A 15,626-nucleotide genomic window follows, 5' to 3' on the forward strand; every position below is an offset into this window, starting at 1 on the left:
TAAAACAATACACACTGCTTATCCAGTGACTGCCAGGAGGCTGTTTATAATTATACAAAAAAATAATATTCCTCTGGGAGAAAATAATCATTAATATAATCCCATCATGAATAATGGAAAATGGAGGCCATTTACTTCTTATGCCACTGTTTTATAAGAGAGTATTAAATCATCAGGTTGTTTTTTATAGCATGTTTCAATATGACAGTATTGACCCTTTTTCTATATCTATTTTCTTTCATTCTCTGTATGAGATTCTAATTGTTACAAATGAGTCTTAGCCACTAAACACACGCTCATTACCTAAACACTGTGGATGGTTACAATAGAAAGTGATTTGTAGGTGACGGTATGTCTTTCAGAAAAGCTCCATGTCAACCGTGAAGCAGAAATACTGAATAAAATAGAGTAGGGGGATTTAAGAGGTGTAATATAAATAATTAAGTATGAATGACAAAGGATACACACTAAGGGATAATGGGATCTAATTTGAAAGGATGCCCAGGCATGTAGAAGCCATCCATATGGTGAGCTATTACTTTGTTCAGTTTCTACCCTGTATTGACTTCGTACTTGGTATTGTTAATTAAAAGTACATATAACTATATGACTATTCTACCCCTTTGAGAGTGAGAAAGTTGACTACCTAAATAAAAATAAGTAATAAACTCATTATAAGCAATTGATAATAAAAATCGCAATGAGGCTGTAGGTAAGCATTGAACAAATACCAAGACTACACTGTTAGGAAGCCTATCCTAACCTCTGTGGCACTCTCCTCTTTAGACATTTATATTGAGTATAATCTGCTGATATGATTTCATACTTAATTGGTATCTTCTCCCACTTTTCTCCCCTAGCTGTTTTGTACTGTTCATTGCTTTCCTTGTAATAATCTGACTAGATTGTTATCTCCTTCTGCTTTGAAACTCATGTTATGACCACTGTTATTGAGTATATACCATGGATTTAGTAACTGTTGGGAGATTGATTAATAGGATGACTTTGAGCATATCAACGGGGATATTGATGAGTATATAAATAGGCAAAATATATTATCTTCAAATGTGGTATAATTATTACTACTATGTGGTAAGAACAGTACTATTTTGTCTTAACATAGATTATTTTAGAAAACCCAAATATAAAATATACCAGAGTCTACAAGAGCAGTCATAGGACTGATTCGAAAATGCTGAGCAACTGTTGAACATCAAAATGCTGAAACTGGTAGCATTAGTGTGACTATTGCAAAATTCGTCATCGTCTTTATCTTGCACAAACATCCTAGTACAGGAAAAACAAGCTATGGATGAGGAATATTTGTCCATCATCTCAGTCTCTCTGAAAGCAGTTATATTGAGCTTCAGAGTTCACAATTAGTTATACCAAAATAGGTATGGGGCATACTTATTATTTCCATGTTTAAATTAAGGCTTGCTTTAGAAAAGTGATGAGCACTACATATTCATTTCAATGGTTAGAAAGTCACAGATTCTCCATTCTTTGCCTACTGGGCCACCCAAGTGAACCTTAGAATAGCAGGGGGGGAATATATTCACATAATTACTGAAATGCTTTTTTAATCTTCACTCTTGCATATGAACTGACAGAAAAGATTATTACAAGACATGACACATTAATAAATAACACCTAATTAGTTTGATAATTCTTTGATTAAGCCTTAATTTCCCTTGCTTTTCATGCAGCAATTCAAATGACTCTGTATTATTTGTTCCTTTTTCAGACTATTTTAGAACATGCTTTGAATAGTCTCAGTAGGTTACCTGGGGAGGGATGTATTTTTGTCTGACAGCAGGTCCATGCCTTTAACAGTGACAAGGCTAGACCAAAAGGATACTTGAATCAAAGTTTCCTCACAGCATAGATAATTCCTCTAAATTCTAGCCCCGTATTCAAAAGGGTAAGAAAGTTATGAGAAATGAGAATGTGAGAAAAATGAAGCAGGCCTTCATTTGGTTCTCTTTAAACGGACACAGAGAAATGAAGTCATATGACTTGGTATTAAGAGGACAGCAGTCTTTTTATTTACTAGCTTTCTCTCAAAACCTAGAGCCCCTTTATCACAATGAAGCTGTTTGAGACAGTAAAGCAGCGTTAGAGGAATCACAGCCACTCAGAAGTGCTCACATCCATTTCTGGGCACATACCAGCTATTTATAGCGATAAGAATGTTTCGTGGATTGATTGTGACAATTATGAAAATCTAATACATTTATCTTGAATAACTGCCACTGACTTCAGATAATCAGATGCAAACCTCTGGGGGTATGCCAAGTCCAGGAACTATGCACGTCTGTAATTAAGTGTAGGATTTTCCCCCTTTTCTTCTACCACTTCATTCTAATTCTTTATGCTGCCTACAGTTTACAGATGGATGCTGCAAAGCCAGTCTCTGTTAATTCTGAGCCTCTGTCTCTAGAGATACTACCAATAACTCCTTTAAGAATCTTTACACGGGGTCTATTTGCAATGCTTAGAAACCCATCATCTTTTTAAATAACAAGATTATTTCTAGGAATAAATAAAGAGGGCTGCTTTGGGATGATCATCAATAATTTTTTTCATTGAGATAAATATTAAGCATCATGAATTCAATTCAATAAAAATATCATGGATCTGGCAAAGTAGGAGACAGTAGGGATTTAAAAGCAAATGTTTCTTAAGGTTATATATAAGGCAGAAAAGAAAGACATGCTAGGGAGAGAGTGATAATGATAAATGATCATTAAATCAGAAAGATAAAGGGAGTGGAGAGTAGAAAGTCACAATTTTGCTGTATTTGGACATAAGCACCACCCCCACCACTACTATACACTTAAATAGTGCTTCTTATGCTTTCATAGTCAGATAGTCTTTTCAATGTTTGTGGCAATGCAGGAATTAATCTGTATGTTAACCCTAAAAAGTAAAGTCTATTATCCCACGTTAAAGAAGAGAAGTAAGCATCCTGCATATTTGAATCTACAGAAAGAGTGCTGCATCTATAGAATGCACTGGATTCTAGAACTCACCTAAAACACACTTAAGTCAAACTCATTCTATGCATATCATGCAAGATTTTTCATATAATTCTCAACATAACACCGTAAATTATATATTGTTGCCCACATGATGTAGGTAGTAGAACTAAGGCCAGAAGACATCAGGTGGCTACAATGAGCAAAATCGGTGTTATATTACGTGTTGATGTGGATCTGAAGAAATGGCTTCCTCTCCCTAACAAAATTCTGCTGGTGACATCTCCTAGATATGTGCTCAATGACTAAAGAAGAGCTGACACTCAGGGAGCCACAGACCCTTAAGTGCACTTTGACCATCTGCTAATGTATTCTGCCACAATCTTCTCAGCCTCATTTGACAGAGGAGGAAATGAAGGCCTACAGAGATTGATTAATTTGATGAAGTCATAGTTCAAGCAAGGGGCAGGGCCTAGAATTGAAACCATGCAGTCTGACTCTGGAGCCTCTGTGCCTAACCCCTGATTTCACTGCCTGAAATGTCCATGCATTGGATGGCTGGATGGCTACCTCTGAAGAATCAAAATAAAATAATGCAGAACAACAAAAATCAGCCAATGGAGGAAAGGAAATTATGGTCCCTTTCTGGGTTATGAAGAGGTCAGTTCTAACCCTTTTCTTACTCCACTGTGTTCTTAGCAAATACTCACACATACTTCACTCTTCTCATTTACATCTAAACTTCATTTAAGTTTCTACCATGTGGGTGAACTTTGTCAAAATAGTTTATAGCCTTTTGAGTTGCAATATTAATTTCTTAAGTTACTTATACACAGTATAGGATCCACCACCTATAGGAAATATGACTTAGTAAATTTGTCCTTTCTTCCTTTAAAACCATGTTTTAGGTTCATCAGCTTTAGCAATAGTTCATAAACTTTATTCCATTTCCAATCCCTTAAGCAGATGCTGCCTGATCGCACTCTGAAACTCTGGTTTCACGTCATTTTTCTTTTTAAAAATTTTCAGACTCTCTTCCACGCCAAGTTTCATCTTTGCCTGATTGACCGAGCATCGGTAATGTCACTACAAACCTATCACTTCTTACTTTGCTGATGTTTTCTCATCTTCATTTATCTTGTCAGTCTGATATCCTCATTGTCACACAAACACATCAATTTCCCACGCACTGCCATGTCACGTCCCATTTGTTTTCTCTTCCATTCATATCCAAAGCAAGGCCTGTGTCTCCCTTAGCCCTTAGTCAAATACTATCCGTCTTTCAAGTTCTAGATGCCTGTTGTCTTCTCTAACATTAAGAATCACAGATGTCTCTCTGAAATTTGTAACATTTAGTGTCACTATTATGCAATCTAACTCCCAACTTTAATCTTTTTCTATCATTTATTAGTTTCTTTTTTCCTTTCAAATACCACCCGCTCCACTTGTTAAACTTAGAGATCATCCTTTGGTGTTCTTACATCCCCTTCTGTGCCTGGTCTGGGACTGCTGAACATGCAGAAGGTATTCAGTTATTTGTATGTCAACTTATTTCATTCATTCCTTTGGCAACCTCATTCCACCATTGAGCTCTCCCCAAAACTCCACATTTGGTTATCTAACTGCAGATAATTTCAGAAGTTGCTATGAGAATCTAATGACAAAGTATGTGAGAGTACCTGGAATGAACCTTGGTATTTAGCAGGTGCTTAACAAATGATGTTTGGATGGGAATCTTCAGATCATCCCCTTTTGCAGCTGAAGACCATCTGTGGCTTTAGGAATAGAAAATGGGTTCCAAGTCTCCTCTGCCCATTCCCATGAGTTTTGACCCACTCTCTTCCTTTACTTCCTAGTTAGGGTTTTTTGTTTGTTTTAGATTGTCAGGCCAACAACCTCTGAAAAAATCTTACCTTCCTCTCCTTTGGTATTTATGATAATAAAGCCCATGATTTTACCTCTGTGATAGCTCTAAAATCATCTTAATTCCCTTGATCACATCTCCCAAGATCAATCTTCACTTCTTTTCCTTGAACACATCTTAACTGGTCTTTCTAACCCCATTCCCTCCAATCCTTCTTGCACAAATGTTTCCAATTCTGTTTCTCTTTCTAGGTTCCTTGAGTGTCAACCAAAGTGAACCATTTGCTGTTCCCCATCTCTGCCTAAAAAGCATCTCTGCTTTTTAGCCTAAAGCTTTAGGCTTTAGAATTAATCAGGCTGGATTTGAATCCCATGTCTGCACTGTATTTGACTTAGACAAAACACTTAAATTCTGTCTACCTCAATTTTCTGTTCTGCAAAACAAGGATGATGATATACTCCTCCCAAAGTTTTATAAAGATTAAATAAGATTATTTTAAGAAACTAGCAAAGAATAAATACTCAACAGCTGATAGTCACAAAAGAACACTTCAATATTCTGTGCCTAAAGTCTTATCCCTTCATTCTTTATATCTTTATCCTTAAATTCATGTAGACACAGTCTAACAATGTCTTAAGACCCATCTTGACTTTTCTTGTTCCATAAGATCTCTGATTTTTCACACAAGAAGCGTTATCTTTTTTGCAGTACATTTCCACAGTAAAAGAGAAAGTAAAAACATGTGGGGAGAGGACATGAGCATATACTTTCTTATTTCATCATCTTAAAAACTTTAAGAAATACATTTTAATAAAAAAATTGAGACTCAAAAAATTTTTTTAAACACAAGGAAAGTGTTTAAATCCTGGCTTGTGTGACCTTCACATTTACATTCTCACCACTGATTCTCAGGGTGCTATCAGGGTCTATTGAAGTTAATTATTGTTTTTGAGTTTTGGTTTGGTTAGGTGTTGAGCAATTGTAACTACTTGTGGGGACTGATCTATCTTGTCTTATTTTTTCTTATAGGTTTCCCAAAGAACAAAGAAAAAATTACTTTATTTTTTAAACAGAACAAAATTATAAATAAAATTTATTCTTATAAATAAAAGTATAAAATTATTTTTTAAGGGAGGGGGGTGGGGTTATTGACATTGGGGAGGGTATGTGCTATGGTGAGTGCTGTGAAGTGTGTAAACCTGATGATTCACAGACCTGTACCCTTGGGGATAAAAATACATTATATGTTTATTAAAAAATAAATAATAAAAAAATAAAAAATAAATTATTTTTTAAACTCATTCTAACTTGTAATTACCATGTGGCACCATTGAACAACTTTAAAAATCCAGGACACATGATGGAATCTATATAATCTTAGTTTTTCCCTTTATCTTGGACATTTCTATTTCATCAACTTAGGAATTATTTCATTATTACTCGTCAATTATTCCCAGCAATGCCACAAATGACTAAAATAATAAGAAAAAATGGAAAAATTATGGAGTTGACTGGAAGGATGATGCAATTGCAAAATAAACCATCATTATCTCGTCATCATTCAGTTTCCTTATTGTTGTGACTAAAGTAATACATCATCACTTGAGAAGGTATAAAAGAAGTCTGGAAACATTCTTATGGTCTACTTTTAGTTTCACTCAACATAGTTTAGAATTTAGAAGTTCTATTTTTTATCCATAACTTCAAAGAGAAGAAAATTGACAGAGGGAGATACTTCAGTTATTAGATGAATCAGAAGGCAAGAATGCAAAAAAGAGAGGTAAAAGTATGTTAAACTTTAGTGATTAAGGTGAAATTGAAATTGATCACTCAAATGAAATCTCAGACTGTGAATTTTCATATAACAATGAGTTTTCTCAAGAATCAATGAATGTACAATTCATTTCAAAGGACAGAAAGGAAATATGGTATTCTCATCCACTTAGTCTTTCAACCAGAAGGACTTTATCATGCAATATTTTGTGGCAAGAACCTAGCCTATCTTATTTTGTTAGAAGGGTATGTTATAGTACTTTTTCATCTTTTATAAAAATCTATGTGACAAAATTTGTGATTTTTAAGTGGACAAATGCTAAAGAAAGGTAAAGGAGGTATCAGAATGAAATTAATAATGTATGCAAAAAAATCATTGGATTTATCATTCTAAATAATGTTTATTAATCTAAAAAATGTCTCACAGTAATGAGATGGAGATGATATTTTTTCAATGAAATTGAGTCTCAATGATTTCAAAAACTCAACTGCTACATTTTGATGATCCAAATTCTGAAAGAACCAAAAATAATATTATGCTAGGACTTATTAAAGATGTTTGAAATCTGGAACTGGTATCTATTAATGCATATATTGCAAGTTTATGAATGAAAATTAATGGGCAGTTAGTTCCTTTCTGAAGATGTTTCCAATTTGGAGTACATACACCTTCAAAATCAGGAAACTGATGAAGTCAATTTTTAGTTTGCCATGTTTAAGTTCTTATCTTAAGTTCACTATCCCTTTATTCTTACTTCCATAAACCATTTTTTAAATGATTTAAAATATTAAAAAAATTAAGAGGTCCAAGTGGTAAGTGGAGATAACTATTGTTCCTAGTATATTGAGATTAGCATATACATTTACTAAACCTCGGTTGCATACTTATCAACTTATCCTTGGTTTTAAAGTTATGTATGCCATGTCTTCTCTCTTTTCTGGACTATCAACTTGCTGAGGAGATTCAACAAATATTTATTGGGTTAACATAAAAACTCCCAAGCTTTTATTTGTGAAAATAATTAGATGTTTGAAACTAAAGTGAGTATGTTTTCATGGAACAGTATTTTTTAGAGAAAAGTAAAGCAAGGCTGAATCTTACCTAGTCTTTTCCATTATAGCCAATTGAGCTCTGAAATACATTAGATTAATCACTAAATAACAGTGACTATAATGCAATTACATTTGACCTCTTCTCAGCAGGATCAAACCAAAAATGCAGTTAGGCATAACTGAAGTTCGAGAAAAAGATCTTAATAAAATGAGAGTACCAACTTATTCCTTAAGGCTCTTTCTGGCTGTGGACTTAAAACCCATAGAATTGGAATACAAGCTGCCAAAGAATACCTTATTATAGTCAGAGAAGATTTTGATAGGTGAATACCTTCAATTTTAAGAGAGTAAATGACACAGAAAGCAGAATAAATTACCTTAATATAAATTTTTGGCTCAAGTAAAAGTCAGACAGCAGCCAGAATTTCAATGGTTGGGATAACTTCTAAGTGATAAACTTTAACTTGTATTGAACTTTAATCATAATGGCTTTATGATTATGATTTTTTTCATACAGAGATGAAAAGGTAAAGAAAGTGTTAAAATGGGGCGCCTGGGTGGCTCAGTGGGTTAAGCCGCTGCCTTCGGCTCGGGTCGTGATCTCGGGGTCCTGGGATCGAGTCCCACATCGGGCTCTCTGCTCGGCAGGAAGCCTGCTTCCCTCTCTCTCTCTGCCTGCCTCTCCCTCTACTTGTGATCTCTCTCTGTCAAATAAATAAATAACATCTTAAAAAAAAAAAAGAAAAGAAAAAGAAAGTGTTAAAATGACTAAGCAAAAACTAAGCAAAAAATATAAGGCCTGTTTCCTGGAAGGATTGGTTTCCTTATCTGTGGTAAGTATAAAGATATCTGTGAACCATGTGATTTTTTTCCTTATTGAAATTTGCCTCTTGTTTAACTCAGTTGACTTCACCCGGCAATGTATGCAATTCATTTGCCCCAGGAGGACCTTGATGAAGAGGAAATGTGAAAATGCCTAACAAAATCATGAAGGTTCTTTTAAAGTCTACATAAATGAATGAAATTATGGGTATGGCTATCACTTAAGAAAAATGTGCTTAGTAATGAAGTATTGAAAAGGAAATTGAAGTTACTGGAAGGTTGATAAAGATAAAATATCTAGAGTCATTTATCTTGACCATCAGTACTATCAATTTCTAAAAGCAAAACAAAACAAAACAAAAAGAAACACCATAAATTGAGTTTCTATGTAGCTACTAATATCTTCTTTGACCAGTTTTTATAATTCTCTCATAAGAAAATGATAACTAGACTACATTAACCCTAAAAAGTGTGAATCATCAGCTTCAGGACAGCCACCTTAGGAGAACAGGATCCATCTCCCTCCATTCCCTCTTCTCTCTCTCCTTCCCTCCCCCTCTCTTCCCTAAGATAGGTTAGGGACTATTCAAAACACGTTCTATAACATTGACCATGTGCACAATCAAGAGATCTAATGACAGCATTGTTAGATCATTTAAGAGCAGCAGAGAGAATATTTCTAGAGAAGGAAGCACCTCAATATCCATAATACCCCTAAAATTATACATTGTACATATACATCTACTCCAATTTCCCATAGGGCCAACCTTAGTAGCATATATTCACTTTCTAGGTTTAAATATAATTTTTTTAATTTTCCAACTTAATGTAGAGTGGGTCAGTATAGGAGAATTTTAATTAGATACTAAAAAATGATATGATCCTTACACTTTATATTGGCTTATTGAGAAGGTCCCTGTAATTGAGGTGGGGATTGTTATTGACCATAAGATAGTGCATATTCACTACAGATTCAAAAAGAGCAATTCAGTTCATTTTCAGGTATATCTTAGCTAGAAAAAAAAGTGTTAAGACTATCTTTATTAGAAATATTTTATTTAAAGGGATAGAAAGGTAAAACTTGGGACTTATGTCATAGTGTCAGTACATTTCATTAGTAAGGTTTCATAAAACTCAACTGTGATTTGGGTTACTTTTGAGGGTGTGGCAACATTATATAAAGGAAGTACTTTATCCCAAAGGGAAAAATCAAATTATAGTTTTAAAAACTCATTACCAATAATTAATAATGAACTCTAGCTAAATAATAACAGGTGTTCTACTAATCCCAAACAGAAACAGATGGAAGCACAAATGTTTTATAAATACTGGATACATGCAGAGCAATAAACTTGGCAGGAATTGTTTTATTCTCTAATTGTCAGTCAGAGTCGAAGTCTTATCACTTGCATTTTCTCTAAATTAGTATGCCCAGATAAATCTTTTTTCTCATTCCTTATTTTTCAAAATGCAAACCATATTGTGTGCTTTCTTACTCCCTCTTATGTATTGTCTCACCAAGAAAAGCAATATAAATGTTCCTTCTCTATACCTATGAAGTTTCATAGAATTTATTATATGAAACAATAGGCTTACTATACAGGTTTCCCTTCTCAAGCTTCTTCCTTTCCACCTCCTGAAATGTTGAAATATAGTATTTCCCCAGAAATACCGATCTACATATTCTTTAATTTCTTAGACATTATAGCAATCAGCCTACAAAATCATGATTGTAGGTAGATGAAACAAATTAGAAAGGCAATTTTAAATGTAATAAATGATATTAAGAAATCTAATCCTATAGCACTTGGGAGTGATTTCCAGGAGTTAGGATATTAGATAGTGCTGCAGGTCTAAACTCATGGCTGTTTAGAAAATGTTCACATAGGACTTTAGAAGAGCTCTCCCTGAATGGTTAACAGCAGAATTCTCCTTAACTCCTCCAGAGATGGTTTCTTTGTTCCTTCTTATCTTGATCTGTTGTTGAATTTTTGGAAAGAAGTTATCAGCTTTGTGACTATTAAACTCTTAGCATCCCTCACTGACTTTGACAATGTATGGTTCTCTCTGTCCTGTGATTTTCTTAGAATTGGTATTTTATGATCAATTAGTAGCTCTATGAATCATTTGGGGGCACAAAGAGCACATTATTTCCCTCAAATAATGGAATTTAAAACTCATGCTCATTAGAACATAGATTCATGGTACATACAAGTAAGCAGTTGATCTCTTCAAAGCAATATATGTGTAGAATGTAACTTTCTTAAACTATCACAGTTAAATAAATTGGTCAGCAAATCTGTTAAGCTAAAATTGACTTAATGATGTATTAAGTGACTTTCAGTCACCAATGTTGTTTCTTTCATGTGGGATATTTACCCACACAGTCTGTGCTATATTGAATGATTTAAAGAATAAAGTTATACTAGTATTTTGCGCATCTACTTAGATGCTTTATCAACAAATTTACAAGCTTGTTACTGTAAAGGATACTTTACAGTCACTGCAAGGACACTGAAGACCATGTGGAGTTCCATGATTTGCTGAAGGGCCAATACCAGAAAAGGAAGGGGTCAAGAATTACATCTGGATCCCATCCTTTTCTGTCATTGGCCCATCAACCAAATGTCCAAAGCCCTCTTTTTTCACTATATTATACTACTTTCCTGGATGTTTCCATCTAATTTTACTATGATACCATACACATACCTTGACAATCATTTTTACCAAGTGAGTTATCCCAAGTGAGTGACTATATTTTTCAGTGTTTTCCCTCTCATTTCAGTTTCTAACTCAGTAAGAAAGTAAAAAAAGAAGAGTAAAAAGATTAAGAAAATGAAGAAGAGGACAAGGGGTGGAAATTAACTTGAATAAGTTGCTAGAATTAACTAAATTTTCTGGAGAACCAAAATGCTCATGATCTTCAAATTTTTTAGGATCTTTAGATTTGTTATATATATTGTTTTATATGTACTTGTTATATATATTGTTATATATATTGTTTTAAATATGATATGCCCATTTGCCAATACATGCATAAATGTAATTATACATTTTGGAGCGATCTCCATAAAAATAGTTTAGAGCCAATATATAGTTTGCTTTAAACAATCAGCTTCAGTTATTCTGACATAAATTAGCCCCTTCCTTAACAATACCATCTTCTTAGAACTGTTTCCCCAAACATAACATAGTACTATCAGTCTTTAAATCTGCAAAAGGCCTACCATAAGCAATCAAACTATTCATTATTAATTAAGATATTAGTAAAGAATCCCTGGTTACACTCTGGGCAACAATTAAAGATAGGAGAGATGATAGATAAATTGCTTTTAGGAAAAATATTTCTTCATTGTGTTGACTATTAACTCTAAGGTTGACTATCTCCATCAGTAATAGATCTCTGGAATGGCTAACCCTGGTTCATGTGAGAAAAAACCATTTTTTGAAACAAATTAAATATCTGAATTGTGATGGATTTAATATGAATATTTTTCACTATTAAAAAAGATACTTTTATGGTCATAGGTCTTATATAAGGTTTACCAGAAATAAAATGATTCACCTCTTCACTCCAAGATATTATTAAAGATATTAGTATTTTTTGTATATAAAGATATTAGCATTTTTTTAGCTTTCAACTGAATTCATTTGCAATAGGCCATGCAGTAGTAGAAAGTAAAAATAAAGGCCCTAATGCCAGTTATTACTTGTGCTTTTTACTGGTTTTATTCTAGATCTAAACATGCATTATGCAATTTTTAAAAATGAAAATACAGTTTAGTACATAAAAAAGCCAACAATCTTAGAAACAAAGACTATTAAAACAGACGAGTACAAAAATTGTTTCCAATACCTGGTTTTAAATCCCCATGGACAAACATGTCAATCATATATCGACAGAATGCATACTGATCTGACAGAGTAGAAAGAAAAAGAGCAATGAAAAAATGTCATCAACACCTTTCTTTCTTCTAAGGAGAACTGGCGTATCAAAACAAACAAAATAGCACAATTCTATTTTAGTTACTACAATATTTTCTGTGAAGGAATAATTTGCACTCATATGAACACACAGGGAAAAAGACATAATAGATATAAGGTTTGATTTATTCCATACAAAAAGAATAACCTTAAAAAACTGAACAGACTAGTTCAGGGTAATATCATACAGTTGTTCTTTCTTTTAATCAAAACGTTTTTCATCAAATTCATTAAAAAGTGATCGTATTAAAGCAATTTTTCTCATTGTTCATATATACACTTCCAATTACTAAACAAGTTTTACAAGAGGAAATTATTTCCAACTTGGAACATTTTACCAATTATTCATTCCAAGCCCTTCTGCAAATTGTCTAAATTGAGCTATAGAACCTTTTCTTGAAAAGGCAAGCAGGAAGACTAACTCCTTTGCAACGTGTTAAGGATTCTGCATGGAAAGGCTGCTCAATTAGAAGAGTATGTGCAGAATAGACTTTCAGCATCACAGGATATCATTGTTAAGCTAATTAACTGAGTTTTCTTCATTGAAGCTATCTTGTGATCTTGACTAGTCTATGGTCTATGGAAAAAGTAAAAAAAAAAAACCAAAGGATTTGAATATTTTGGCAAACTTGGTCAAATGATTTTAGAGTTCTTTTTTTATCCCCTTTTCCCTCTAAATTAAAGACATGACAGTTAACTTTATGTTCTCACATAACTTTAGATTCTGCTGAGGTCATTCCAACCTAAATTTTAGTTGGTGAACTATTCCATAAGTTTTACCAGATCGTCTTTTAAAGCAGGCATATTATGAAATTAACCTTGTTAAAGATGATTTACATTTTAAAGTTTCTAAGTAGGCATTTTATTAATATAACAACTCCAAAAGTAGCTTTAGGACCAGAAGTTTATTCAATTTACACATGACACACCCTTAAGTGCTTGAAATCATGTCTATCAAACATGCGAACTAATGAAACTTGTTACTATATAATAAACACACATACAGATTTTCGTAGACCTTATTCTTTTTAGAGTATTAACAATATTTTTAGAGTAATCCATCTTACTATGAAATTCTGCCAGGTCTTTGAAAAAATTAATGTAATTATTACAGTAAATGTTAAAATATAATCCTTTTCATTAGTACCTAAATATGAGTAAGCCAAAACTCATGAAGTTTTAAGAATTTGCATGTGTGTTGGTTCTTGAATTATAGCACATTTTCCCACAGGTGAGGTGGGAAGTTAGAAGGAGGCTAGTTCTCAGTTCAAGGAAATCTATTTGTTCCTGGATGTACTAGATAATAACCAGGGTTTTTGAAACCAAGACACAGGAACCCTATGACAGAGGAGAAAAGATTAACTTAAAGAGTATTTTCTCTTTTCTGGACATAACTGTTTTCCTGAGCAAAATTCCAGGCTAGGAGATTTGGATCAAAGATAGAGCAAAACATAAAGTATATTTCCTTTATATGACAAATCTGAGGTTGAGCAAGGGAAGACTTCCTGAAATTTTTAAGCTTTCCCCTTTGTTTCAGTACTTTAAGTGACTATACTCTTTTTAGATTTGTCCTTCCTACAATGCAGTAGTTTCAAAGGGCAATTTAAATATCAAAAAGATGGGGCATGTATCTAAATCCTAGAATATGCATTTTTAACAAACTCTTCAGAAGATCCAATTAGACTATCTTCCAGAATCATTGATCTAAAATCCCTCAATTTTTTGTTTCTTTCACCATGATTCCTAGTGACACTAGAGCCTTCAGCAACAGCAACAAGAATATGTGTGTGTGAGAAGCTGAGAATGCAGGGACTACCTGGAATTTGAAGGGTTTGGGCCATCCCCCAGAATGAAATGTTCTCCGCCCCCAAGTTATGATGGCATATTTATGCACATAACATGTAGAACAGTATACGGAATTAACTAAAATCTTCATGCTTCAGAGTTTTTTTTTTTTTCTTTAACTGAGGGCTGACAGTAGAATAAAACTCCTTAGTTTCTATGTTAGATTATTACCAAGGTAAAATGCTTGCATTTATTATGCCAACATTTTCTGGCTCCACAAGTCACTCATTTAATTAATGTACCAATAATCCTATGTGCTTTCAATTTAAGAAAGAAAATCCTTTATTCATTTAAAAAATGTTTAGTTTTTTAATCAAGAAAATTGTTTGAGTTACAATTCTTAGGATGTTTCTGTTTTATTTGAGTGAAGTCATGATGTTGCATTCTAATAGCATCAATAGGAAAATGAGAGTATTTTTTACAGTATTTTAAATTGAGAATTTTCAAATATTTTACGTCAGGATGGAATTTCCATCTGTCCTGAGTGTTGGCCTTAACAACATGTAAGAATTCCAGGCAAGTATATGTTGAGCAGCCCCCAATGTGTCTGCTTCACCTAAGGATAAAGCAAAACCAAGCCTTCTTGATTTGGAAGATTCTTTTCATAGAAATGCTTCTTTAAAAATGCAACTCAAACATTAAACTAGGAAAATTTTTCTAAAGAAAACATGAACTGTTCTATTATGCTAACTTTCATAGTTTTGTGATAATCATTCATATAATTTCATATTTGGTCACCACTTCTTAATTTTTTCCCCAAATGAACATTGTTTAAGAATAACACATGCTGACCACTTCTCTCCTCACAGAGCCCTGATGGGTGTCATTCAGCTGCTGCCTTGCCCGTGTTCCTTGTGGAGTGGCAGCTGAGAGAACATGCATTCTGGGTGGAGAATGTCAACAGAAGGGAAATTGTTAAACAAACAAACAAACAAACAAACAAAAAAAAACCCCTCTTATGAGCATGGGACATGTGTGGTCTTCTGCTCTATGGTAAATTCATATTCGCTATATTCTCTCTGCCTGCCCAAATTTTGAAATAGTGATTGAAAAGAAGAAGATGAAGGAGGAGGAGGAGAAGGCAAAAGAGGAAGAGGAGAAAGAGGAAGAGGAGGAGGTAGCGGAGGGGAAAGAAAAGAAAGAATGAGCATAGCAGTGGGGAGGTTTGTTTGTTTTGTTTTGTTTTTTCCTTGCCCATAGATTTGCCACAGACTATAGAAAATCAGAGAACAATTCCTGATGATGTCAATCTTTCTTGCCCAACTTACAATAGATTAAGATTGGTCCATAAAAACTGGATTATG

The 15,626-nt window shown here is 33.7% G+C and overlaps 1 protein-coding gene across 1 annotated transcript in view; it reads right to left on the reverse strand.

The window, feature by feature from the left end:
• Positions 1-15,626, reverse strand: part of LOC111147752 (triadin) — a 296,121-nt gene that overhangs the window by 207,748 nt on the left and 72,747 nt on the right. The window contains 1 exon segment of the mRNA XM_022503974.1: positions 12,350-12,409. Coding sequence (XP_022359682.1) covers positions 12,350-12,409 — 60 coding nt within the window.

This window comes from Enhydra lutris, unplaced genomic scaffold, assembly GCF_002288905.1.
Source record: "Enhydra lutris kenyoni isolate GAN:26980312 unplaced genomic scaffold, ASM228890v2 scaffoldscaffold17, whole genome shotgun sequence".
NCBI lineage: Eukaryota > Metazoa > Chordata > Mammalia > Carnivora > Mustelidae > Enhydra > Enhydra lutris.